The following is a 27,172-nucleotide window of genomic DNA, read 5'->3' on the forward strand; positions in this document are numbered from 1 at the left end:
TTACAAAAGGCAGTGGTAAAAAGATTTGAAAAGATTGAGGAATTTTTCGAAATTGATGACCAAGGACAAAAGGTACAAAGAAAAAAGTAGCCTCATCAGGACATACCAAACTCTGGGATAGCCTACCCAGAGTTCGACCTGCCTATCTAGTGATATCATTGGAAAGACCATCTAGCACCAACACCCTCAGGTAGTCCAAGAATATATGTGGGAACCCAAACGTATGAATGATCTAAAGGAAATTAAACAAGCAATAGTTAATTATCAAATACATTCACCCTTCATTAGGGAAATGGTCAAAATGTAAGCTTCAAGCAGCAAAGCAACCCCATAAGATTGACTTTAATTAATCTCAGCTGTCCTTGAAAATGGACTGTAGCTTCTTTAAAAATGTTATTGGTGGGAAGAAGCAAAAATTTTAGAACAACAGGGATAAGCAAAAAGACTTGTGACTTGCCATGATCAAATTCTGGATAAGGGACATTACTCTGATCCTCAGGATCAGACTTTTTACAATGAACACACATTGTTCCTATGTAGCACAGCAGCTTTAAATGCTTGAAACAGGATTCAGAAACTAAGAAATAAAATTGAATCATATTAGGGTCAGAGAGAACCCTTTAGTTACTTTTTACAAAGATTAACTAAAGCTGTAGAAATAGGAGTAAGAGACCCAGAAGCTAGATATGTACTAATTGAATTTTAGCTTTTGAGATTGCCAACTGAGAATGCAAAAAAAAAGATACTTAGGCCTTTAAAGGTTAGATAAGCACCAAGAGATGAATGGATCTTGCATACAATGAATGTTGAGACATTTGACTACACTACTGAAGCTTGGGTAGGAGAAGCAATTTCCAATGGTATGAGGAGGCACCAAAATGCCAAATGTTTTCATTGTGGTAGAATAGGACATCTGAGAAGGGATTGTAAACAAGGAATTCCTAGGAAGGACATCTCCTCTGGAAATGGCAATAATAGGATGACTCAGCCTTCAGGTATGTGTAGGAGGTGTGGCAAAGGCCAACATTGGACCAATGAATGCAGATCAACAAAAGATAGACAAGGAAACCTGATACCATTAAGAAACTCCTTGAGGGGCCTCTCACAGGCCACCAAGCCAAAAGTGCTCCAGTCATTCCTAGTCACTGTGGAGGACATGTCTCACCAGGAAAATTAAAAAATCTAGAGTCTTTTCTAAAAAAAAAAAAAAGAAAGAAAGAAAGAAAGAAAGAAAAACATACTTTCTAGATGATGAATAAACATGGAGGATTAATCAAAAATTCCAATAGAAAATAGGAAACATATATTCTGGAAGACTTCTATAAATGATCAAAGACCAAAGCTAAGAGTGTGTATAAATTGCATTGTTATTGAAGGCTTGAATAGACATGGGTGTGGATGTAAGTATCATTACTCCAGAATCTTGGCATCTGAATCAGCCTCTTCAAGGGCAGATATTCAGTTCCTAGAAATTCGAACCCTATCTCAAGTGAAACAAAGCACAAGATGGATTGAGTGCATAGGGCCAGAAGAACAGAGAGGAAGGCTGAGGCCATATTTAGCTGATATTGCAGTAATTTGTGGGGTCATGACCTATTGCAGCAATGGAATACCCAGATTAACATTCCTATAGTCCCTCAAAAACTTTTATTTCTGGGGAAGATATTAGAAGATATGATAGAAAAGGTCACCAGCCATTCAGGCTGTATAAGAACACAAAGCAATTGACATTCAGAGGTACTAACAGCCCTGCCTTTAAAATGGTTAACTGAGAAAGCAATATGGGTTAAACAGTGCCTTTTAACAGAAAAAAAAATCTGCAGGCTTAAAAACAGCTGGTACAAGAGCAACTAGATGCCCACCATGTGGAAGAATCTACCAGCCTGTCAGTGAGAGACCCAGTCTCAAGGCAATGATGTAGAAAGTAACAGAGGAAAATACCCCATGATCTTCAGCTTGGTGTCACGCTTGTTGTTGGAGATATACTCACACACATGTAACACACAACTACACACACACACACACACACACACACACACACAACAGAAAAATGAAATTTTTATCAAAACTAATTAAAAATCCCCTCACATCAGCTCTGTAACTCTTGGAGAAAGCACCATGATAGTGTGGTCCTGGTGGATCATCCAGTGACACATACTTAACAGCTGTCATTAAAATAGAATTGATCAAGGCAAGGATAACAGTTCATTCATGTGAGAAACATAAAGTCATACCAAAGTGTGTCCTTTAAAAAGTGATGGATAGATAAGTCAGACATTGTATTAATTGCTATTATATAAATCTAATTAAATGTACACTTCCTTTAGTTCAGATATTAACAATCACAATAATATTATCAGAAATTATATTTATACCAAGTAAAGACTTTTGTCTTTAAGTGTTTTAAGCAATGCCTCTTTTTTCAGCTCTGAAATAACAAACATAAAATAACTTTAACTTTCAACTTGACACAGCCTAGAGCAATGGTTCTCAACATTCCCAGTGCTGTGGTGCTTTTATACAGTTTTTCATTTTGTGGTGATCCCTAACCATAAAATTATTTTTGTTGCTATTTTATGACTGTAATTTTGCTACTGCTATGAATATAATACAAATATCTCTGTTTTCCAATAGTCTTAGGCAACCCCAATAAAAGGATCATTTGATTCCCCATGAAGGGGTCACAACCAAAGGTTGAGAACTGTTGGCCTAGAGTCACTAGATAAGGGAGTCTCCCTTAAGGATTACCCAGATCAAATAGAACTGTGGTATATTGGTGGGGCATTGTCTTTATCATTGATGTAGAAGAACACAGTCCACTGTGAGTGGCACCATCCTTAGACAAGAGGGCCATATGATGTATAAGCAAGCCTGCTGAGCACGAAGCTGATAAAGCCAGCAAGAAGCATTCTCCTATGGTTTCTGCTTCAAATTCCTGCTTGAGTTCTTAGCAGAGTTTCCTTTAATGACATATATCCTTTAATGACACAGTATAACTGAAACTGTAAGACAAATAAGCCCTTTCATTCCTTAAGTTGTTTTTGGTTCCTTTGTTGCAGGTCTTTCAAAAATAAAACCATCTAAGTTCAAAACCTCCCCCCAAATGAGAGACAAAAATGTGGCACTGATATAATTTGGGAAAATGGTAACAAACTGAAAAGTAACACTTTCACTGGAAGTTGACAATAGTTTACTGTGTTTAAAATTTTATGATTCTCTAAATTGTGGATAAGAGTTCTATAAGGAGTGGAGGAAATCCCTCCAGTGAGTTAAGTCCTGAGTGAATGGTGTGGGGGTCCTTCTGTATATATGTTGCTTTTATTGGTCAATGAATAAAGAAGTTGTTTCAGTCAGTGACTTAGCAGAATAGAGCTAGGCAGGGAAAACTAAACTGAATTCTGTGAGAAAGGAGGGGGATTCAAGGAGAAGCCATGTAGCCTTGCAAGAGACTGATACCAGACAGAACCTTGCCGGTAAGTCACATCCACATGGCGATACCCAAATTAATAGAAATGGGTTAAATTACAATGTAAGAGCTAGCCAATAAGAAGCTAGAGCTAATAGGCCAAGCAGTGATTTAATTAATGCAGTTTTGTGTGGTTATTTCAGGGCTGAGCAGCTGGGAGCAAGCAACCTCCTACAAGTGAATATGTGTTGTTGACATGCACCCAGCCATGTTGAGGACTCAGTGGCCCTAGGACCCATGAGAAATTGGCAAAGCCATTACCTATATTCACCAGGCTCTAGAAAAATGACAATATTTTCCTCAGCAGTCTAAGTATTAGCGTTTATGGACAATTGATTATTGTGTACAAAACTAGCAATCACAGCTTTCCTTTTCCAGAAGTTTACAGCCTGAGCTACACCTCAGCTACAGAGACCTCCTACTAAGACTAGGTAGCCCCTTTGTTTGTGCTGTACATAATGAACACACTGAGGTTCCTAGTTGAGGTGATAGCAGATTCCACCTAATCCCAGCTTCCTTTATTCCCTCAGCACCCCCTCCCCAGGTAAAAAACAAAGTTGAAACTAATGAACTCTTGGGAAAGAAAATATTTTGCAGGTCTTAAAGTAGATTTTCTTCAGAGAAATATTACTAAAATAAAAATAATGTGTTTCTTCAATAACAGAACCCAATTCATTTGGTATGATGCTGAATGTATGGCTGGGTTTCTCAGTGACTCACAACACAATCCTATCTAGGTACCATTTTGCTGATGATATCTCATCATCAGCTGTTCAGGCTCCAGAATATGTGAGCTTTCCATAAGAGACCCTTGGTCAAGTTCTCTGCTGAGAACCCTGGATGAGGTTTCTGTGGAGTTTCTGTAAGAGGTTTTGTATAAACTGTGAGAAGTCTGAAATTACTGGGAAAGGTTGCTTGAAGCATCCCAGGCAATGGGAGATCTGTGGTGTGTGGGAAGTCTATAAGAGGTGCTGTCTCTGTAGGATGTCAGGGAGAAAGAATTTCTTGTGACACCTCCATGGGAGGTCTCTATGGCAGTCTCTAATGTGCTCTCTCAATTAGACCTGTGAGAGATGGGAAACATCAGCTGCTTTGTTCAGGGTGGTGATTGGAATCTAAAAAAGATCTGTAAAGCATGGGGGAGGGTGGTCCCCGTGAGAGATTTTTGAGACTTGGGGAGTCTCTGTTTTCTAACTATATCTGTGAGGGCATCTCTGGGGCTTTCTGGGGGAGTTTGGGATTTTGGATCTCTGCATGCTGACTAGGGGGTATCATGGGAGAAGTCTGGGGTGGTCTTTGTGTTGCTTTAGGTATTTTGTGAGCAGTATCTGTGAGTTCCTATTTGCTGGCTGAGACAAGTCTCTATATAAGGTATATGTGGAAGTTTAACTGTGGGGTCTGGGAATGTGTCTGTGTGAGTGGGGGTGCAACTATTAAATTGAGGCCTCTGTGTGAATGAAAGGTCTGTGTGTGGTCTCTATAGAGGCATCCACAGGGGGTCTGGGAGATTTGTGTATGAGAGTTTTCATAGAAATCTCCATGGGGCATGTGTAGGTTGACATGAGGACTCAGCTATGTGACGTTCCCATGGAAAGTCACGATGAGAAGTTTCAGATTACAAAGCAATGTGAGGCAGTTGAGAGGTGTCCATGCTGTCTGGTCTTTCTGGGGGGCTTCTGTAGATCTCTTTGATGACCTTCCTGAATCTTATGGAGGATGAAGAATCGACATCTTATGTCTGGTTCAACAGTGTAGCTAATGTATTGCCCTTTTCCTGATAAGAACCATGGGATCTTGGTCCAACTCCTCCACACTTCAGAAAACTCACCTCTTGGTGTCCTGAGAGAAGCCAGCAGCAGTCAGATATGACCTCTTCTGAAGTCAAGGTCCAGTCTATATTGCCCTCTTCTTAGTATTTATTTGTTGTCTGGAGAACAACTATGCTTCAAGTTCCAGACCTTCCTGCCAGCCCCAACTCCATTTTCACTGTTGGTCTCACTCTGGAGGCTAACTTAGTTGTCCACCTTTAAGAGAAGGCTAGTTGCATCAGCACCTAAACCCCAGGGGCCTATGATTACTATCCCTACATGTAGGTGAGTACCAGCCTAATCCTATTCCTGTTGGCATCAGGATCAGTCTGGTGCAAAGTTCTCCTCCATGGGTTATGAGGTCTCTAAGCTGTGCCTATTCTGTGTTCTGTGTGCAGCACATCTTGGAACATGTTCTCCGCATAAAGAGTTCTTCCTCCTAATTTTCTGAATGGACAGAGCCCATTAGGAAGGAATGCTAGAAGCAAAGAGTAGTGCATAGACCTCTCCTATATCCTTCTACACAGGGGAGGGGATACATTCTGACAAGGTACTGGCAATGCATACCCTTTCTGATTGTGTATTTCCTATTAGTCTCTGAACTAAACAAGGACAAAGAGCTGAGGAAAATTTGCATGTGATCCCAAGTCATCCCCCACACCCTTTTTAAATTTCCATTTCTCTACTGGTAGTAGTCCTGGAATGGTGTATACATGCAACAGACAAGATCTCAAGATCCTTGGTCTTGACACCTATTGAAATCATCCTTTCTAGGATCAGAGATTTGATTATATGCAATGTTAAAAAATTTATCTTCCCTAATTTTTTAAATTCCAATCCAGTCTATGTTGAGCTGTTTGTTTGTTTGTTTGTTAGCTTTTCTAGGTCTGAAACCAAGGATCATAGATGGGTTACAAGTATGAGCAAGATGAATCATTTGTCCCTTCATATCCTCCTCCTCTTGGCTTCCAGATGGCAGGGGAACAGTAAGGGTTTTTCTTTGTTAACATGTTCATAGCACCTTCACGTTTCTATCTTTGGTCCCAAGGTTTTAATTGCTTTTTATACAACCCCGAGTCTACAATCCCCAACTCTCAATCATAAACCTCTTCATTAATCCAGAATGCTTCCCTGGATTGGAGTTAGCTGTGAGACAGATTAAGGTAAGTGAACGGTAGGGGTGACGCCTCTGGAGTAGACATGACCTTCAGTGGCATCCCTGAATGATACCATCACCCTGACCTGGAAGGTGCTCTCCTCTGCATGAGGAATGTAAAGAGGTGGCTAGCATATAACTAAATTTTTCTTAAGGCTGTTCCATTCCTACCTTTCTCCAGGAGAAAAGGCTTCCCAGAGGCAGGCATCATGTATCCTCTGCTAAGAAAGCTTTGGGCCCCCTTCCAAAGTTCTGCTATTTTGTCACAAGGAAAACTCTTTGACTCTGGCCTTGTATGAAGCACCAGGAAGAATTATGAGACTTAAGACACGTCTGTCTGCCTAGTCTTTGCAGTTGCCTAAAGTTTAAGGTTCATATAAAGCAATGGAGCAGTGGAGTTGCTATAAAGTATTGAAGCAGATAGTGAGATGGAGTCTTCTCAGTTTTCCTTATCCTGACATTTTTCTGTGTGGGCAGGTGTATGCGCAAGCAGACACACATATTTGTGTGTATATATATTTATATGTGTGTGGAAAGGCTAGAGGTCAGTGTTTGGTATCTGCTCTTTTTTTCCTTTTTTGACACAGTATCACTTAATGAGGTTGTAGGCTGTTTATTTGACTAGTTAGCTAGCCAGCAAGTCCCAGGGATCCTCTTGTCTTCCTCTCCCCAACATTGGGATTAAAAATACCATCATGCTTGGTTTTTATATGTATGCTAAAAATCCAAACTCAGGTCTTTATTCCTTTGTATCAAGCATTTTACCAAGAGAACCATCTCCCTGGACATTGGAAACAGTGTTTTCATGTCAAGAGTGTTTATAGAAGTGGGTTTCTACTATCTCTGTCAATAACCTATTCCTGTTTATCTCTGGTAGGAACCAAGGCCCATTTGAAACATGAAACAGAGAGAAACCACTGCTCTTTATTAATACGAAAATGTGTGTTTCGGTATACCTTAAATATCTTGAATGTGTTATATTAGAAAAATAATTTTTACATGGACTAAGTTTTTTTTGATCATGCTCTATTAAAAATTAGAGAGGAATTTTCTAGTTGTCTACAGATATTTCTCTGAACAGCACAGTGCCTAGGACAGCAGAGATGGCAACTTGCAACAGTTGGCACTATTGTTCCATGCTGGGAGGAACACAGCAGGTTCAAGGTTGTGTTGAGAGGCAGGAGATTGGGATTCTGAGGGGTCTGGGGTTTATTGCTCAATTGTATATTCTGATATTTTTGGTCTTTGATGCGCCTCTCCTTTGTAGAATACCTTTGGCAGGAGGAATTGCCTGGGTGGCTGGGTTCTCTTCTTTGCTCTGAGTAAGAGGCTGGCTTATGGCCATAAGAAGACTGAGGGGCACGGGGTGGAGAAGTTTTCCTGTGCTGATTGAACTTCAAGGCACAGAGTTTATGTTGCTGCGTCATTTTCTTTTCTAACATCTGTCCAAGGGTTTTCGTAAGTTCCTGGGCTTCAGCAACATTGCTGTCCACACGTGGTTTCTTTTTGGCTGGCTTCTGTTGACTCTGGGCAGTAGCTCCTGTAGGCTTACCTTTCTTAGGAGGAGATTCCTGCCCTTTGATTGCCTTCTTGGGGTGAATCCATCGAAGAAAGCGGCTCACAAGTTTTTTGAAGGGGCTTTCTGGAGGAACCTGTGTGGGTTTTGGCAGAGACTGATAATGTCTTTTAGTTTCCTCACCTCGGTAAGTAGGTGCCAACACATTGATTTGGCTCTTTGGTGAGACTTGATGCTTTGGAGTACTGGGCTTCTGCTGCACAAGGCTCTTGTCCCCTCCTACCACCACAATATCACCTAACCCCTGGGAAGCCAAAGTGTCTGCAGGAAGCCGTGTGCTCCTGGGATGCTCTGGAAGGAGCATAGCAGTGGTATAGACTTGTGGTTGGCTGACTGGTTCTGTCTCCACACTTTGTGGAAACTCACTAAGAGTTGTTTCCTGGTGACTGTGTGCCCCTGGGTTTTGGACACTGGTCCTTCTAGGCAGTAAAAGGACTTCTTGGGTCTCTCTCTCTTTCTCTAAGACAGTCCCACTCTGAGATGGTATGCCCGTGAAATTATGTTTGAGAGTTTCAAAATGATGATTGCTCTCTGCTTTGGTTGGCAGGGCCTGTGAAGGCTCATGGTCAGCACCAGATGGAAATGCTCTCAGGGTTCTCTCAATATCCTTACAGGAAGGAGAGGAGACAAGGAGAAGACTCCCTAGTGATGGAGAAGAATCCTCAATTACCACCTCTCTCAACTGGCATGGATTTCCTAGGAACCTGACTACCTCAACTGCTGAACTTGTCCCAGATACAGAGGTGGTTGAGGGTAGCAAGTCACACAGTGCAACGGGCAAGGACTCAGCTTTTTTCAGCTTAATGACATTTACAGGCTTGAGCATCTTGAAGGGTAGGCCCCACCTGTGCTTCACCCGAAACCTTACAATATGTTCTTCCAGGGCCTGGTGAGCACCTGGATCAAGAAAGGCAAGCTTCTGTGAGGAGCTCATGGACTTTTCTAAACTCTTAGAGGGTAGTAAATTTTTAGTTTCCATTTGGATGTCAGACATGGAAAAACCATCATTCATAGCAAGCCAGGATTGACGCACACACAGAGGGATCACACCTTGATTAATTTGCTCTGACTTTTTGCGCATATGAGCTTTCAGGGTGCTTTCTAGATTGTTGTTCATCTGTTCTGTTGAGTCAGTTCTGGAGTCTCTCTTCAAGCTCTTCACTGGATTTCTTTCTGACTTCAAAAGATTTGCCCCTTGTAATGTTACTTGAGCTTTTTCCAAGTACCTGTTTGGATCTCTTGAGATCTTACCAAGAATAGGTCCCAAATTCTTACCAGATTCCCTTTCTAGTGGGAATCTCACCTTGTGGCAATCCTTGCTATGGTCACCCATAGACACAGAGGGTAGTGAGGGGCCTGGTTTGTCTCTGGTTTGGCAAGGTTCTGTTACTGTGTTCTGAAGCTGCATCCCTTCCAGAGACTCTTGGATCTTACGAGAAAGGTCCCATCGGTGTTGAATGAGCCACTTTTGAATGTGTTGCTCCAGTTTTTCTCGGAGCTCACAGCTGATAGGAAAATTGTCAGGAAGGATAGAGTCCCGGTCCCAGTCTTGGGAAAGGTTGGGGGCCAAGACATCATAGACTTCTTGAGGTCTCTGGACCATCAAGGGTAAAGGCAGCCTACTTTCTAGTTTTGTAAGCAAGTGCCCTTCTGCATGTTGTATTTCAGTAGGGAGGCACTGCGACTGACTTTGTGACTGAGAACAAGATGGTCCATAATCTCCATAGTCAATTGTGTAGGGTAGAGAAGAGGGCAGTAGGGCTGGGAGAGGGGATTGAGGATGGACTTGATTCGGAGCTGGGGCCTGGAATTGGGATGGAGACAGAGTTAAGGGTGGGGATTGGAGGTCCAGGTAGGACAGAGGACGTGTACAGGAATGCACTGGAGACATCTTATCCCGCATTTGAACTCGATAAGCACTTGAGGTGACATTGAAAAAGAAAAAGGGACAAGGGAGAGTAGAAGTAGCCTGAGAGATCCAGGCAGTGGCCACTAGAGATTCACTGTGCAGAGAAGGGAGACCCCAAAAAAGCTGGTTGTATTTCTCTTGAAAATGGTCTCCCAAGATGGTGGGATATGATAGTTTCTGAGTGGCTGTCTGCTCTTCTGATTTTTCTTTCAGGTTCCAGAAGGGTGGCAGGATAGTGCTGTCTTGCTTAGTATTTGGTGACTTAAACATGTTCCCTAAAGAATTCAAATGGTATCCTGGGCTAATTTCTTCTAGAAATGATTCATCTTTTTCTTTTTCTTTCAGCTTTTTCAGGCTTTCTCTCCAAGCTGGAAATTAGGACACTGGGTTATGATAGTGGAAGGTAAGACATGAGGTTTTTATAGTGAGCTAGATTTGTGGGTGTCACATTAGAAAAGATTATGAGATTAGACTCTAGGGCCTGCTCATTAACAACCAGGCTCATGTAATCCATGATCAATATCATTCTCAAGGAAGATGGATGGACAACACTTAATCATTCATAAGCAGATCCCATAGCTGTCACCCTCTCCCCATGATCCTTCTAAGTGACCTCTGGGAGAAAGGATGTGGTCACCTCAGAAAAGAATCAGATTTACTCCAGGTCCCACCTCCAAATCCTGGTAACATTGTTCCTAGTACTCCAGAGCCCTCCCTGTCAGGAACACCTGTTAACTGGCTCATCACAGCTTTCTTCTAACACAAGAGCCTGAGTATGGTATTCTTGTTTCCTTCCCAGGAACCTCCCTCTTAGGCCTCTGAAACTCACCTGGGAAACATGGTGCTAGTTCCTCACAGGCAAGGTAATGGCAGAAACTGACTTACCTTTGGAATCTTTCCTAGAATGAGTTTGAAACTTTTTCCTGTATCGACTCTGCCAGGTCATCTGCCTTTGAGGCTGAGAGAGAAAGAGATTATTGGTAGGTAGATGATAGATAGATAGATAGATAGATAGATAGATAGATAGATAGATAGATAGTTCTCATTATCCTCTAGAGAAGCTGCAGATATTCATGAATTTTTAAATTTGATACAGGATTAATGCCATTTTCTAAATGTGTGTGTGTGGTTGTTGGTTTGGTGTGCATGTGGTTGGTTGTGTGTGTGTGGTTGTGTGTTGTGGTGTGTGTGGTTGTCTGGTGTGTGTGGTTGTGTTTTGTGGTGTGTGTGTGTGTGTGTGTGTGTGTGTGTGTGTGTGTGTGTGTGGTTATGGTGTGGTATGTGTGTAAGTTGTGTGGGGTGTGTGTTTTTGTTGTGTGCCTAGCCACTAGCATAGGCCAGAATAGTGTATTAGGGTACTGAATCTTCTGGAACTAGAGTATAGGTGGTTGTGAGCTATGCTTTCTGAGAAGCAAACATGCTTTCTCTAATGCTATGATATCACTCCAGGCCTGGCTGGCCTGGACTTAACTATATAAATCAGGTTAGCCTTGAACTCACAGAGGTCTACTTACCTCTGTCTTCTGAGTACTGGGTTTAAGGAAGTGTGCCACCAAGCTTGGTTGGTGGTTCTGTTCTGTTTTGTTGTTTTAACTTCAGCTTTTTAAAGTGATTGAAAAAGTACAAACAGTTATTTCTCTCTCTCTTTCTCTCTCTCTCCCCTCTCTCATATGTATTCAAATGTGTATGAATATGGGAGTCCAGAGATATGTGTTGGTATCCTTTCTGTCACTTTAATTTTTAATGACAGAGTCTCTTACTAAACCTGGAACTTACTGTTGCAGTTAGAGTGGTTGTCCAGGAAACTTCATGGATCCTTCTGTCTTTGTTTCCTTAGCACCAAGACTATCACTATGCCCAGCTTTCTAATTGAATGCCAAGTATATAAACCCAGGTCTTCATGCTTGCAAAACAAGCACTTACCTACTGAATACTTTTGTCAACCAGTTTTCTTTAAGAAATTTAAGGGAGATGTGGAGATGGCCTAGTGGGTAAGAACATTGCTGCATAAGAACCTAAGTTCAGGTTCCCATCACTCATGTAGTTGCACATGTGCTTGTAACCCTAGTGTTATGGGAGGCAGACATAGTTGAGGATCTGAACTTGGAGCTAGGCTACAAGACACCAACTTCCAGAGACCCTTTCCTGTCACTGCCTGCCATAGATGTGGGGTTTCAAGGTTTCTGTCTAACAAAATTAAGGAGAGGGTTATAGAGCAGAACATCTTACATTCTTCTTTGGTCTCCTGATTGATGCACAGGCATTTGCACTGTGAGGCTAACCTTGGATGTCTACAGTAACTGTTCTTCTGCTCAAGAGTCAAATCTCTGTAGCTGCTTCATATTTGCCAGGTTGAATTCTGCTGCTTTAAGCCAGAAGTCACTCTGGCCTCTGGTCTAATACCTTTTGAGGCTCAGCATAGTCCTCAGACAAAGCATCACAGAAGAAAGGATTGTACAGGAGAAGAGAATATATGAACCAGTGCTCAATGCTTGTCTTATCCCTGATATAGAGGCTCCCAATTTATATGAAGAATGCAAGTCCTATCCATGAAACCATGGCATTCAAGTTCACCCTGGCACACCAGCATACCTCACAGACATACTGTGAGCTCCAGATAGATGCCCTGGTGACTGCTCTCAACTCTGCTCCACTAGTTCCTAGGAGAATAGATTTCTGTTCCTTCTGGAGATGTCTCCCTAGCCATTTCTAAACTTGATTTGGACAAGGGGAAATTTGTAGTAAAATGTGGTATTGGGGCAGAAGAGACCGGTAAAAGGATCCATGTCACATGAAAGTCAAAAAGTGGCTGGTGGGTAGTGGAGGAGTACAAGGTATGGAGGGAGATGAGGGAGGAGAGGGGAATGGAAGACAGCAATCAACAAAAACTGAAGTTTGTTTGAAGATCCCATCATTAAACCCAATACATTGTATGCTAATTTAAAAATCAAGAAAGAGACACAGAGAAAGGAAGGATGGAGTGGGGGAAGGAAGAGAAAGAGGGAGAGAGAGGGAGACAGGGAGGGAAGGAGGGGGATGGGAAGAGGGGGAGAGAGATAGAAAGGGGTGTATTCTCTGTTAGATACATTTAGAGTTTCTTACCTTCCTGGTGAACTTTATATTGGGTAGCGGTAAAGACAGATGACTATCAATGAAGGGAAGTAACAGAAGGTAGAGCCCCAGTCCACACACAATGGCAAATATCACGTCCATTGTGTCCATCGTGGAGCTGAGGCTCAGCCATGTGGCGTATATGCTTTCCAGAAGAGAGGGAAGATTCTCCATCTGAACTGATTGGGCTCTCCCTGAGGAGTGAAGGATTAACCCATGCCCACTTCCTCACAGAACTGGGGACTCCACATCACAAAGCCAGGTCTCCACATCACAAAGGGCTTCTGAGAATGAGGGAGGGGCAATGCAGACAGATGAATTCTCCCTACTCAGTCTTTTGGATACTTTCTTTAAATTCCACCCACTCTATTTTTTTCAATGTCCTATTAACAGCTCCCTCATCCAAGGAATTCATATATTACCTAGTTCATTTTCTCATTTGCAGATCTTAATTTGAGGTCTTTTAAAGTCAGGGTTTTTGTTTGTTTGTATTTTATTTTACTTTATTTTAATTTTTTCTTTTTCAAGACAGGATTATACAATGTAACAGCCTTGGCTGTCCTTAAACTAGCTCTGTAGAACAGGCTAGCCTTGAACTCACAAGAATTGGCCTGCCTCAGCCTCCCTAGTGCTGAAATTAAAGGCATGCACCATCACTACCACACTTAAGATCAGTATTATCATCCTTAAAGTATCTTAGATTGGGGGAATGGAGAGACAGCTCTAGGCTAAGAGCGCTTGTTCAATCATGAAGATCTGAGTTCAGGTATTAGTAGCTACATAACAAGCTAGGCCTGTCACTTCTTATAATCCCAACTCAAAAAGGAGTAGACAGAGAACAGCAGTTTCTGGAGTGTAGAATAGTGATTATTAGGGTCTGAGAAGGAATTGAGTGGAGTGGTGAAAAGGAGACTGCTTTTGATTGTGCCTGCTATAAACATGTATTGAAATATAACACTGAGTTAAATTAATATGTACAACTAATACATGTTCATAAACTCTTTTATTTTTATAACACCCTTGTCGGAATACTGATGACCTCCATTAGAGAAGTTTGAAAGTGTTCTTTTGTCTTCAAATTTTAGAAACATTTTCTCAAAATTACAAAAGGAAGTCTGTTCCTAGAAAAAAAGATCACAAAAATTACCCTCTAGTGAGCATTAATAAGAGGGAGGAGGAGAGCAGGGAGAGAATCTCACACCATGTGAAACTGCAATGGGGCTTTGAAATTGGAAACCATTAGGAAGGATAGCTCTCATGTATTGTTTGGCCCTAAGGGAAAAAGACAGATATTTTATTGTTTAAATGTCAGGATATACATGGCATCATGGCCTTATACAGCCATTATTCACCCTTACAGGGAGATAGAAACTTCCTTTCAAATCTGAAGAACAGGGGAGTCTTTGATTCCTAGAGATTTTCAAGGAGGTAGGCAAATTTCATAGTATAGGACCTAACTGTACCTGCCCGGCCTATGTGTCAGCAGTCCTAAGAAATCAGGAAAGCACACACACACACACACACACACACACACACACACACACAAGAAAAAAAACAACCCAAAGTTGTAATTCAGAATGGTCCTTGGTCAGGAGGCACGGCTTGCTCACAGCTGCAAGTGTGTGTGTGTGGGGGGGGGGGGAGATACTGAATTCTTTAAAATCTGTGAAGTTGCAGTACATTTTATCAACTCTTTTGAAGAAGAGAGGCTACCAGGCTGAGAAACCAAGGTTAGCTCAAGTTCTGAGAGAGAAAAAAAGGCAGCTAGAGGGTCTATCCAACATTTGTGAAGCATGTCAAGTCTCCTTTAAATGTTTGGTAAAAGGATAAAGAAATGGTTTAGCAAATAAAAGCACTTGGTCTCAGAGAAGAATATAGTCCACTTCCTAGCATTCACCTTTGATTGCTCCCAACTGCCTGGGACTTAAAACTCTCTCTGGCCTCCTCAAAAACCTGCACATATGTGAGTACAAATACAAAGACACATGAATATGCATAAATAAATTTAAAATAAACCATTAATTTAAAAAGTCATTTCAGTATTCTGTAGAATTCCCCATTAAAGCCATCTTCCTCTCCCCAACATTGGGATTGAAAATACCATTGTGCTTGATTTTATATGTACACTAAAGATCCAAGCTCAGGTCTTTATTCCTTTGCATCAAGCATTTTACCAAGAGAACCATCTCCCTGGACATTGGAAACAGTGTTTTCATGTCAAGAGTGTTTATGGAAGTGGGTTTCCACTATCTCTGTCAATAACCCATCCCCGTTTATCTCTGGTAGGAACCAAGGCCCATTTGAAACATGGAACAGAGAGAAACCACTGCTCTTTATTAAGGCGAAAATGTGTGTTTTGGTGTACCTTAAATATCTTGAATGTGTTATTATTAGAAAAATAATTTTTACATGGACTTAGTTTTTTTCTTTTGATTATGCTTTCCTAATAGTAAAAACTAGAGAGGAATTTTCTAGTTGGCTACAGATACTTCTCTGAACAGCACAGTGCCTAAGACAGCAGAGATGGCAACTTGCAACAGTTGGTGCTATTGTTCCATGCTGGGAAGAACACAGCAGGTTCAAGGTTGTGTTAGGGGACAAGATGCTGGGATTCTGAGGGGCCTGGGGTTCATTGCTCAATTGTACATTTTTCTGAGATGGTTGATCTTTAATGTGCCTCTCCTTTGTAGAATACCTTTGGCAGTAGGAATTGCCTGGTTAACTGGGTGGTCTTCCTTGCTCTGAGTAGGAGGCTGGCTTATGACCAGGGGCGGGAGGGAGAGTTTCCCTGTGCTGTTTTACCTTGGATGCACAGAGTTTATGTTGCTGCATCATTTTCATTTCTAACATCTCTCCAAGGGCTGTCATAAGTTCCTGGGCAACATTGCTGTCCATGTGTGGTTTCTTTTTCATTTTGTTTCGTTGACTCTGGGCAATAGCTGCTGTAGGCTTACCTTTCTTAGGCAGAGATTCCTGCCCTTCAATTGTTTGTGTGGGGTGAATCCATGGGAGAAAGCAGCTCACACAGTTTTGGAAGGGGCTATTTGGAGGAACCTGTGTGGGTTTTGGCAGAGACTGATAATGTCTTTTAGTTTCCTCACCTCGGTAAGTAGGTGCCAACACATTGATTTGGCTCTTTGGTGAGACTTGATGCTTTGGAGTACTGGGCTTCTGCTGCACCAGGCTCTTGTCCCCTCCTACCACCACAATATCACCTAACCCCTGGGAAGCCAAAGTGTCTGCAGGAAGCCGTGTGCTCCTGGGATGCTCTGGAAGGAGCACAGCAGTGGTATAGACTTGTGGTTGGCTGGCCGATTCTGTCTCCACACTTTGTGGAAACTCACTAAGAGTTGTTTCCTGGTGACTGTGGGCCCCTGGGTTTTGGATACTAGTCCTTTAAGGCAGTAAAAGGACTTCTTGGGTCTCTCTCTCTCTTTCTCTAAGTCAGTCCCACTCTGAGATGGTTTATCTGTGAATTTATGTTTGAGAGTTTCAGAATGATGGTTGTTTGCTCTCTGCTTTGGTTGGCAGGGCCTGTGAAGGCTCATGGTCAGCACCAGATGGAAATGCTCTCAGGCTTCTCTTGATATCCATACAGGAAGGAGAGGAGACAAGGAAAAGATTCCATAGTGATGAAGAAGAATCCTCAATTACCACCTCTCTCAACTGGCATGGTTTTCCTAGGAACCTGACTACCTCAACTGCTGAACTTGTCCCAGATATAGAGGTGGTTGAGGGTAACAAGTCACACAGTGCAACGGGCAAGGACTCAACATTTTTCAGCTTAAAGAGATTTTTTTATGGGCTTGAACATCTTGAAGGGTAGGCCCCACCTGTGCTTCACCCAAAACCTTACAATCTGTTCTTCCATGGCCTGGTGAGCACCTGGATCAAGAAAGGCAGTCTTCTGGGAAGAGCTCATGGACTTGTCTGAACTCTTAGAGGATGGTAAATTTTTAGTTTCCATTTGGATGTCAGACATGGAAAAACCATCATTCATAGCAAGCCAGGATCGACGCACACACAGAGGGATCAGACTTTGATTGATTTTCTCTGACTTTGTGCCCACATAAGCTTTCAGGGTGTTTTCTAGATACTCATTTGTGTGTTTTGAGTCAGTTCTGGAGTCTCTCTTCAAGCTCTTCACTGGATTTCTTTCTGACTCCAAAAGCTTTGTGGCTTGTAACTTTACTGAAGCTTTTTCCAGGTACCAGTTTGGATCTTTTGAGATCTTTCCTAGAATAGGTCCCAAATTCTTTCCAGATTCTTTTCTAGTTGGAATCATACCTTGTAGCAATCCTTGCTATAGTCAGCCATAGACACAGAGGATCGTGAGGGGCCTGGTTTTTCTCTGGTCTGACAAGTTCCTGTTACAGTTTTCAGAAGCTGCATCATTTTATTGTAGTGTGTGAGTGATTTGCCAAAATGTCTGGCTTCTGTATGACATATACCTGGTACCCATGGAGGTCAGAAGAAGGCAGCAGATCCCCTGGAACCTGAGTCCTGGGAGGTTGAGAGTCACTGATCCTCTGCAAGAGTTGCAAGTACTCTTCACTTCTAAGGTAATACTAACCAACTACTTCTTAAAATGGGCCTGGCTTTGTAACCCAGGCTGCTCTTGAACTTAAGAGTTTCCTGCCTCATCTTCTTGAGTGCTGGGATTCTGGGTAAGCACCACCACACTCAAGATTCTGATCTTTGTTCTCATTTTTTTATTAAAAATTTCCATCTCCTCCTCTCTTCCCCCTTCCTTCCCCTCACCTCCACCAATACCCCCACTCCCTCCCGCTCCAGGCCAAAGAGCCATCAGGGTTCCCTACACTATGTTAAAACCAAGGTCCTCCCAACTCCCAACAGGTCCAGGAAGGAGAGAATCCAATCTGACAAGGCTCACACAGACCCCGTCCATGCCGTAGATTCAAAGCCCATCGCCATTGTCCTTGACTTCCCAGTCAGGCTCCACCGTCAGCCACATTCAGAGAGTCCAGTTTGATCACATTTTCCATCAGTCCCATTCCAACTGGACTTGGTGATCTCCCGTTAGTTCTGTCCCACCGTCTTAGTGGATGAAGGCCGCCTCACGGTCTTGACTTTCTTGCTCATGTTCTCCCTCCTTCTGCTCCTCATCAGGACCTTGGGAGCTCAGCCTGGTGCTCCAATGTGGGGCTCTGTCTCTATCTCCAACCATCACTAGATGAAGGTTCTATGGTGATATGCAAGATATTCATCAGTATGGCTATAGGATCTGGCCTTTTCTGGCTCCCTCTCCTCAGCTGCCCAAGGAAGTAGCTGGGGGCATCTCCCTGGATACCTGGGAACCCCTATAGAGTCAAGTCTCTTGCCAACCCTAAAATGGCTCCCTTAATTAAGATATATGCTTCCCTGCTTCCATATCCACCCTTCCTATATCCCAAGCATCACATTCCCTCGAGCTCTCCCCATTCTTCCCTTCACACTTTTCTCTTCCCATCTACCCTTGCCTCCGTCCCAACCCACCCCCAAGTTCCTAATTTTTGGCCGGCAATCTTATCTACTTCCAATATCCAGGAGGATTACTATATGTTTTTCTTTGGGTTCATCTTATTATCTTCTCAAGGATCACGAATTATAGGCTCAATGTCCTTTAATTATGGCTAGAGACCGATTAGAAGTGAGTACATCCCATGTTCATCTTTTTGGGTCTGGGTTATCTCACTCAGAATAGTGTTTTCTATTTCCATTCATTTGCATGCAAAATTCAAAATGTCATTGTTTTTTACTGCAGAGTAGTACTCTAATATGTATATGTTCCACAGTTTCTTCATTCATTCTTCCACTGAAGGGCATCTAGGTTGTTTCCAGGTTCTGGCTATTACAAATAATGCTGCTATGAACATAGTTGAGGAAATGCTTTTGTAGTATGATAGAACATCTCTTGGGTATATTCCTAAGAGTGGGATTGCTGGGTCCTGGGGTAGGTTGATCCCGAATTTCCTGAGAAACTGCCACACTGCTTTCCAAAGTGGTTGCACAAGTGCGCATTTCCACCAGCAATGGATGAGTGTACCCCTTACCCCACAACCTCTCCAGCAAAGGCTATTATTGGTGTTTTGGATTTTAGCCATCTGACAGGTGTAAGATGGTATCTCAAAGTTGTTTTGATTTGCATTTCCCTGATAGCTAAGGAGGTTGAGCATGACCTTAGGTGTCTTTTGGCCATTTAAACTTCTTCTGTTGAGAATTCTCTGTTCAGTTCAGAGCCCCATTTTTAAATGGGTTAATTAGCATTTTAAAGTCTAGTCTCTTGAGTTCCTTATATATTTTGGAGATCAGACCTTTGTCAGTTGCAGGGTTGGTGAAGATCTTTTCCCAGTCAGTAGGTTGCCTTTCTGTCTTACTGACAGTGTCCTTTGCTTTATAGAAGCTTCGCAGTTTCCGGAGGTCCCATTTATTCAATGTTGCCCTTAATGTCTGTGCTGCTGGGCTTATACGTAGGAAACGGTCTCCTGTGCCCATATGTTGTAGAGTACATTCAACTTTCTCTTCTATCAGGTTCAGAGTGTTCAGATTGATATTGAGGTCTTTAATCCATTTGGACTTGAGTTTTGTGCATGGTGATAGATACGGATCTACTTCCATTCTTCTACAGGTTGACATCCAGTTATGCCAGCACCATTGGTTGAAGATGCCCTCTTTCTTCCATTGTGTACTTTTGGCTCCTTTATCAAAAATCAGGTGTTCATAGTTTTGTGGGTTAAGATCCGGATCTTTTATTCGATTCCATTGGTTGACTTCTCTGTTTTTATGTCAATACCAAGCTGTTTTCAATACTGTAGCTCTGTACTACAGTTTGAAGTCAGGGATGGTAATGCCTCCAGAAGTTCCTTTATTGTATAAGATTGTTTTGGCTATCCTGGGGTTCTTGTTTTTCCATATAAAGTTGATTATTGTCCTCTCAAGATCTGTGAAGAATTTTGTTGGGACATTAATGGGGATTACATTGAATCTATAGATTGCCTTTGGTAGAATTGCCATTTTTACTATGTTGACCCTCCCAATCGAGGAGCAAGGGAGATCCTTCCATTTTCTGGTATCCTCTTCAATTTCTTTCTTCTGAGAATTAAAGTTCTTGTCAAATAGACCTTTCACTTCCTTGGTTAGAGTTACCCCAAGCTATTTTATGCTATTTGTGGCTATTGTGAAAGGTGATACTTCTCTGATTTCCCTCTCTGCTTCCTTATCCTTTGTGTATAGGAGGGCAACTGATTTTTTGGAGTTGATATTGTATCCTACCACGTTACTAAAGGTGTTTATCAGCTGTAGGAGTTCTTTGGTGGAGTTTTGGAGTCGCTTATGTACGCTATCATATTATCTTCATATAACAAAAGTTTAACTTCTTCTTTTCCAATTCGAATTCCCTTGATCCCCTTATGTTGTCTTATTGTTATGGCTAGAACTTCAAGCAGTATATTGAAGAGATGAGGAGAGAATGGACAGCCTTGTCGTGTTCCTGAATTTAGTGGGATGGCTTTGACTTTCTCTCCGTTTATTTTGATGTTAACTTGCTGTGAATAGCCTTTATTATATTTAGGAATGACCCTTGTATCCCTAATCTCTCCAAGACCTTTATCATAAAGGGGTGTTGAATTTTGTCAAATGCTTTTTCAGCATCTAATGAGATGATCATATGGTTTTTTCCTTCAGTTTATATGATGGATTACATTGATAGATTTTTGTATGTTGAACCAGCCCTGCATTCTGGGATGAAGCCTACTTGATCGTAATGGATAATTTTTCTAATGTGTTCTTGGATTCAGTTTGCCAGTATTTTATTGAGAATTTTTGCGTAGATGTTCATGAGTGAGATTAGCCTGTAATTCTCTTTCTTGGTTGAGTCTTTGTGTGGTTTATATATCAGGGTAACTGTAGCTTCATAAAAGGAATTTGGCAATGACTGTTCTGTTTCTATATTATGAAATACCTTAAGGAGTATAGGTATTAGGTCTTCTTGGAAGTTCTGGTAGAATTCTGCACTGAAACCATCAGGTCCTTGGCTTTTTTGGTGGGGAGGTTTCTGATAAAAGTTTCTAATTCTTCGTGACTAACAGGACTATTTAGATTGTTCACCTGGTCCTGGTTTAACTTTGGTATATGGTACTTATCTTAAAAAATGTCCATTTCTGTTACATTTTCCAACTTTGTAGTAAGATCTAATGATTCTCTGAATTTCCTCTGTGTCTGTGGTTATGTCCCCCTTTTCATTTCTGATCTTATTAATTTGCTTGTTCTCCCTCTGCCGTTTGATTAGTTTGGCTAAGGGTTTGTCAATCTTGTTGATTTTCTCCAAGAACCAGCTTTTTGTTTAATTGATTCTTTGGATTATTTTCTGTGTTTCTATTTTGTTGATTTCTGCCCTCAGTTTGATAATTTCCAGTCTTCTACTCCTCCTAGGTGAGTCTGCTTCTTTTTTTTCTAGAGCTTTCAGTCATGCTGTTAAGTCTCCAATGAGTGCTTTCTCTGTTTTCTTTAAGTGAGCACTTAGTGCTATGAACTTTCCTCTTAGCACTGCTTTCATTGTGTCACATAGGTTTGAGTATGTTGTGTCTTTGTTTTCATTAAATTCAAAAAAGACTTTAATTTCTTTCTTTATTTCTTCCTTGATCCAGGTGTGGTTCAGTAGTTGACTGTTCAGTTTCCATGAGTTTTTGGGCTTTCTGGGGGTAGCATTGTTGTTGAATTCTAATTTTAATCCATGGTGATCCGATAAGACACAGGTGGTTACTAATATTTTTTTGTAACTGTGGAAATTTGCTTTGTGACCGAGTATGTGGTCAATATTCGAAAAGGTTCCATGAGCCGCAGAGAAGGTATATTCTTTCCTCTTTGAGTGGAATGTTATATAGATGTCTGTTAAGTCCATTTGGTTCATTACCTCCATTAAGTCTTTCAATTCTCTGTTAGGTTTCTGTCTGATTGACCTGTCCATTGGTTAGAGAGGAGTGTTGAAGTCTCCTACTATTAGTGTGTGTGGTTTGATGGCTGCCTTGAGTTCTAGTAATGTTTCTTTTACATAAGTGGGTGCTTTTATATTAGGGGCATAAATATTCAGGATTGAGACTTCATTCTGATGGATTTTTCCTGTTATGAGTATAATATGTCCTTTTCTATCTCCTCTGAATGATTTTAGTTTGAAATCAACCTTGTTAGAAATTAGTGTGGCCACACCCGCTTGTTTCTTAGGTCCATTTGCTTGATAAACCTTTCCCCAACCCTTTACTCTGAATAGATGTCTGTCTTTGTGGTTGAGATGTGTTTCTTGTAAACAGCAGAATGTTGGATCCTGTTTTCATATCCAATCTCTTAGCCTGTGCCTTTTTATAGGTGAATTGAGTCCATTGATATTAAGTGATATTAATAACCAGTGGTCATTAACTCCGGTCGTCATTTTTTGTTTTGTTTTGTTTTGTTTTGGTAGTAGAGATTCCGTGTCTCCCTTCTTCGAGATGTGCTGGTGAAGGGTTGCTAGACGTCTGAGTTATTGTGGGCATTGTTGGACTCCTTGTTTTGTGATTTTCCTTCTATTACTTTCTGTAAGGCTGGATTTGTGGCTACATATTGTTTAAATTTGTTTTTATCTTGGAAAATTTTGTTTTCTCCCTTTATAGTGATCAAAAGCTTTTCTGGGTATAGTAGTCTGGGCTTTCATCCGTGGTTTCTTAGTTTCTGCAGTACATCTATCCAGGACCTTATGGCTTTCATGGTTTCCATAGAGAAGTCAGGTGTAAGTCTGATAGGTTTACCTTTATAAGTTACTAGTCTGGGCTTGCATCCGTGGTCTCTAAGTTTCTGCAGTACATCTATCCAGGACCTTCTGGCTTTCATGGTTTCCATAGAGAAGTCACGTGTAAGTCTGATAGGCTTACCTTTATAAGTTACTTGACCTTTTTCCTTTGCAGCTCTTAATATTCTTTCTTTATTCTGTATGTTTTGTGTTTTGATTATAATATGGCAAGGGGATTTTTTTTGATCCAGTCTATTTGGTGTTCTATAAGCTTCTTGAACCTTCATAGGAATATCTTTCTGTAGGTTGAGAAACTTTTCTTCTATAATTTTATTAAATATATTTTCTGGACCATTGATCTGTAATTCTTCTCCTTCTTCTACCACTATTATTCTTATGTTTGGTCTTTTTATTTTGTCCCAGATTTCCTGAATGTTTTGTGATAAGAATTTCTTGGATTTGCTGTTTTCTTTGATCAGTGCATTTATTTTCTCTATGGTATCTTCAGAATCTGAGATTCTTTCTTCTATCTCTTGTATTCTGTTGGTTATGCTTGTTACTGTAGTCTCTGTTCAATTACCTAGATTTTCCATATCCAGCCGGCCCTCAGTTTGTGTTTTCTTCCTTGCCTCTATTTCAGTTTTCAAGTTTTGAACTGTTTCCATTATCTGTTTGATTGTTTTTCCTTGGTTTCCTAGGATATCGTTTACGGATTTACTCAGTTCTTCAAACTTTTTGTTATTCTTCTCATCCATTTCTTTAAGGGAGTTTTTCACCTCCTGTTTAAGGGCCTCGATCACTTTCAAAAAGTCAGGGTTTTCTACTTCTTCTTGATTGAGGTGTTCAAGTCTTCCTTTTGTAAGATTGCTGGGTTCTGGTGATTTCATGTTGTTTTTCAGATTGTTGGAGGAAATCTTGCATTGGTGCCTTCCCATCTCTTCTTCCAAATGCTCCTCTATGGATCTTCTTTTACAGGATCAGGTGTCCTTGCTTGCCTCCCAGATATATCTTCTGGTGCTCCTGGATGTATCTTCTGGTGCTGAGATCAGATGTCCTTGCTTGCCAAAAAGCTCGCAGACAAAGGGCCTACCTTGCTGCAGGCAGACTATTGAAACAAAGAAACTCCCTATCAGGCCCCAGCACCCCAATCAGGCTGAGCTGGAGATGTTATGAACCCAAAGAGGGGAGGAAGAAGGGAGGGTTTTTCTGGATGCAGGCTGGGTAGGATAGGAAGAGAGAGGCAGTACTCAAGAATCTGATCTTGACCCAAATAAATAGTGTACTTAAGAGAAAATGTCTGTTCATTAGGTTAGCTTTTAAAAGACCTAAAATACTGAATATAAAGCATATGGAAAATTCACACTTGTCTCCTCGCCTTCTGCTGTGAGAGAGAAATGAGCAAGAAGTAGACTTTTCCCTAATTAAGGTAAATTCCCTAAAGATGCTAAAAATAATATTTAAAATGTTAGCAATAGATGTTTTATCAAAAATTTATATTATGTAAATTAAAATTTTAACTCTTAAGAATATAGGTTGATAAGTTGATTTGATTATACTTTCCTCACTCTTTCCCCTCTTTTATTATAAAAGTAGTGTAGTATGTTTATGGAAGAAAAGTATACTGAGTTAAACTAACTTTAAAGACAAGATTTCTTTTTTTTTTTCCTCATGGTTTATTTTTTTTATATATTTAAAAATTTCCATCTCCTTCCCTCCTCCTCCCCCTCCCTCCGCTCCTCCTCCCCCTTCCCTCCCCTCCTTCTCCCCCTTCCCTCCCCTTCCCTCCACCTATACCTCCCCTCCCTCCCTCTCAAGGCCAAGGAGCCATCAGGGTTCCCCACTCTATGCTAAGTCCAAGGTCCTCCCAACTCCCCCCAGGTCCAGGAAGGTGATCGACCAAGCTGAGAAGGCTCCCACAGAGCCCGTCCATGCAGAAGAATCAGAGCCCAGCGCCAATGTCCTTTGCTTCTCAGTCAGCCCCCACTGTTGGCCACATTCAGAGAGACGTGTTTGGTCGCATGATCCATCAGTCCCATTCCAACTGGAGTTGGTGATCTCCCTTTAGTTCTGTCCCACCGTCTCCATGAGTGAACGCACCCCTCACGTTCCTGACTTTCTCCCTCATGTTCTCGCTCCTTCTGCTCCTCATCAGGACCTTGGGAGCTCAGTCCAGTGCTCCAATGTGGGGCTCAGTCACCTTCCCCATCTGTCGCCAGCTGGAGGTTCCCTCACGGTCCTGACTTTCTTTCTCATGTTCTCTCTCCTTCTGCTCCTCATCAGGACCTTGGGAGCTCAGTCCGGTGCTCCAATGTGGGGCTCTGTCATTTTCTTCATCTATCGTCAGGTGGAGGTTCTATGGTGATATGCAAGAAATTCATCAGTATGGCTATAGGAACTGGCCTTTTCAGGCTCCCTCTCCTCAGCTGCCCAAGGAACTAACTGGGGGCGTCTCCCTGGAAACCTGGGAACCCCTCTAAGGTCAAGTCTCTTGACAACCCTCAGGTAACTCCTTAAATTAAGATATATGCTTCCCTGCTCCCATATCCACCCTTCCTATATCCCAAGCACCCCATTCCTCCGAGCTCCCCCCGTTCTCCCCTTCACATTTTTCTCTCCCCATCTTCCCTTGGCCCAGTCTCGCCCAACCCTCAAGTTCCCAATTTTGCCTGGCGATCGTGTCTACTTCCAATATCCAGGAGGATTACTATATCTTTTTTTTGGGAGTTCACCTTCAAGACAAGATTTCTTATTCTTGAGCTGGAGATGTAGTTTAGTTGGTAAGCCAATGCCTAGCATTGCAGAGCCAAGGATTTGATCCCCAGCACTGCAGAAAACCAAGTATGCTGTAGTGGTGCATGCTGTGTGCTGTGTGCTGTGTGCTGTGTGCTGTGTGCTGTGTGCTGGAGCAGTGCACACTGTGTGCTGGGTGCTGGAGCAGTGCACACTGTGTGCTGTGTGCTGGAGTGGTACACACTGTGTGCTGTAGCGGTGTGCACTGTGTGCTGTGTGCTGGAGCAGTGCACACTGTGTGCCGTGTGCTGGAGCAGTGCACACTGTGTGCCATGTGCTGGAGCAGTGCACACTGTGTGCTGTGTGTTGTGTGTTGGAGCAGTGCACACTGTGTGCTGTGTGCTGGAGCAGTGCACACTGTGTGCTGTGTGCTGGAGCAGTGCACACTGTGTGCTGTGTGCTGGAGCAGGGTACACTGTGTACTGTGTGCTGTGTGCTGTAGCGGTGTGCACTGTGTGCTGGAGCAGTGCACACTGTGTGCTATGTGCTGTAGCGGTGCACACTGTGTGCTGTGTGCTGTGTGCTGTAGCGGTGCTCACTATGTGCTGTGTGCTGTAGCGGTGCGCACTGTGTGCTGTGTGCTGGAGCAGTGCACACTGCTGTGTGCTGTGTGCTAGAGCGGTGCGCACTGTGTGCTGTGTGCTGTAGCGGTGCGCACTGTGTGCTGTGTGCTGGAGCAGTGCACACTGCTGTGTGCTGTGTGCTGGAGCAGGGCACACTGTGTGCTGTGTGCTGTGTGCTGGAGCGGTGCACACTGTGTGCTGTGTGCTGGAGCAGGGCACACTGTGTGCTGTGTGCTGGAGCAGGGCACACTGTGTGCTGTGTGCTGGAGCAGGGCACACTGTGCTGTGTGCTGGAGCAGGGCACACTGTGCTGTGTGCTGTGTGTTGGAGCAGGGCACACTGTGTGCTGTGTGCTGGAGCAGGGCACACTGTGTGCTGTGTGCTGTGTGCTGGAGCAGTGCACACTGTGTGCCATGTGCTGGAGCAGTGCACACTGCTGTGTGCTGTGTGCTGTGTGCTGTGTGCTGTGTGCTGTGTGCTGGAGCAGGGCACACTGTGTGCTGTGTGCTGGAGCGGTGTGCACTGGGTGCTGGAGCAGTGCACGCTGTGCTAGGCACTGAGGGGATGTAGGCAGAAACATGAGAAGTTGAAGGTCACCCTTTGCTATCTAACAAGTTCCAGGCCAGCCAAGGCAAGTTCAGACCCTTACTCAAAAGTATGACTAAATGAAAAAATGTAAAAAGGTTTTAATTCTCTCTCTCTTTCTAGAATATGTTACAATTATGTATGTCCTATCAAGCTTTGTAATATATTTGCAAACACATAGTATTTTTCTATAGGTATTGTTTTTTGTGTGCGGGGATTTTATCTGTAAATTCCATAGAGGTTTTTTGTTGTTGTTGTTTGTTTTTTTTTTTTGTTTGTTTGTTTGTTTGTGTTTTTAGGAACAGGGTCTCTGTACCAGGCTTTTTCTTTTGGGCCAGTAACCAGCTCCCAAATCACGACATGGAGACTTAATACTAGTTTTGAGTGCTCAGCCTTAATTTATGCTTGTTTCTTACCAGCTCTTAAAACTTAACCTGTTTCTCTTCAT

General features: G+C 42.3%; 1 protein-coding gene and 1 pseudogene across 1 annotated transcript; both read right to left on the reverse strand.

Moving 5' to 3' along the window:
- Positions 1-7,449: 7,449 nt before the first annotated feature.
- LOC119799898 (spermatogenesis-associated protein 31-like) lies at positions 7,450-13,200 on the reverse strand. The gene is made up of 3 exons (XM_038309728.1): positions 13,018-13,200; positions 10,801-10,873; positions 7,450-10,283 (listed from the first exon to the last, which is right to left on the reverse strand). Exons 1-3 carry the CDS (start codon positions 13,198-13,200, stop codon positions 7,450-7,452), a joined length of 3,090 nt encoding a protein of 1,029 aa, XP_038165656.1.
- A 2,259-nt stretch (positions 13,201-15,459) lies between these two features.
- LOC119799899 lies at positions 15,460-17,421 on the reverse strand (annotated as a pseudogene).
- Positions 17,422-27,172: the final 9,751 nt, after the last annotated feature.

This window comes from Arvicola amphibius, chromosome 13, assembly GCF_903992535.2.
Source record: "Arvicola amphibius chromosome 13, mArvAmp1.2, whole genome shotgun sequence".
Lineage (NCBI taxonomy): Eukaryota > Metazoa > Chordata > Mammalia > Rodentia > Cricetidae > Arvicola > Arvicola amphibius.

Excerpts from the sequence above, each read along its gene's own strand:
- LOC119799898 (XM_038309728.1), bottom strand. The coding sequence starts at position 13,200 with ATGGAGAATCTTCCCTCTCTTCTGGAAAGCATATACGCCACATGGCTG. Across the intron at positions 10,874-13,017 it reads ATATAAAGTTCACCAGGAAG|CCTCAAAGGCAGATGACCTG; the intron begins GTAAGAAACTCT and ends TTTCTCTCTCAG. Across the intron at positions 10,284-10,800 it reads TTCTAGGAAAGATTCCAAAG|CTTGGAGAGAAAGCCTGAAA; the intron begins GTAAGTCAGTTT and ends CCTAATTTCCAG.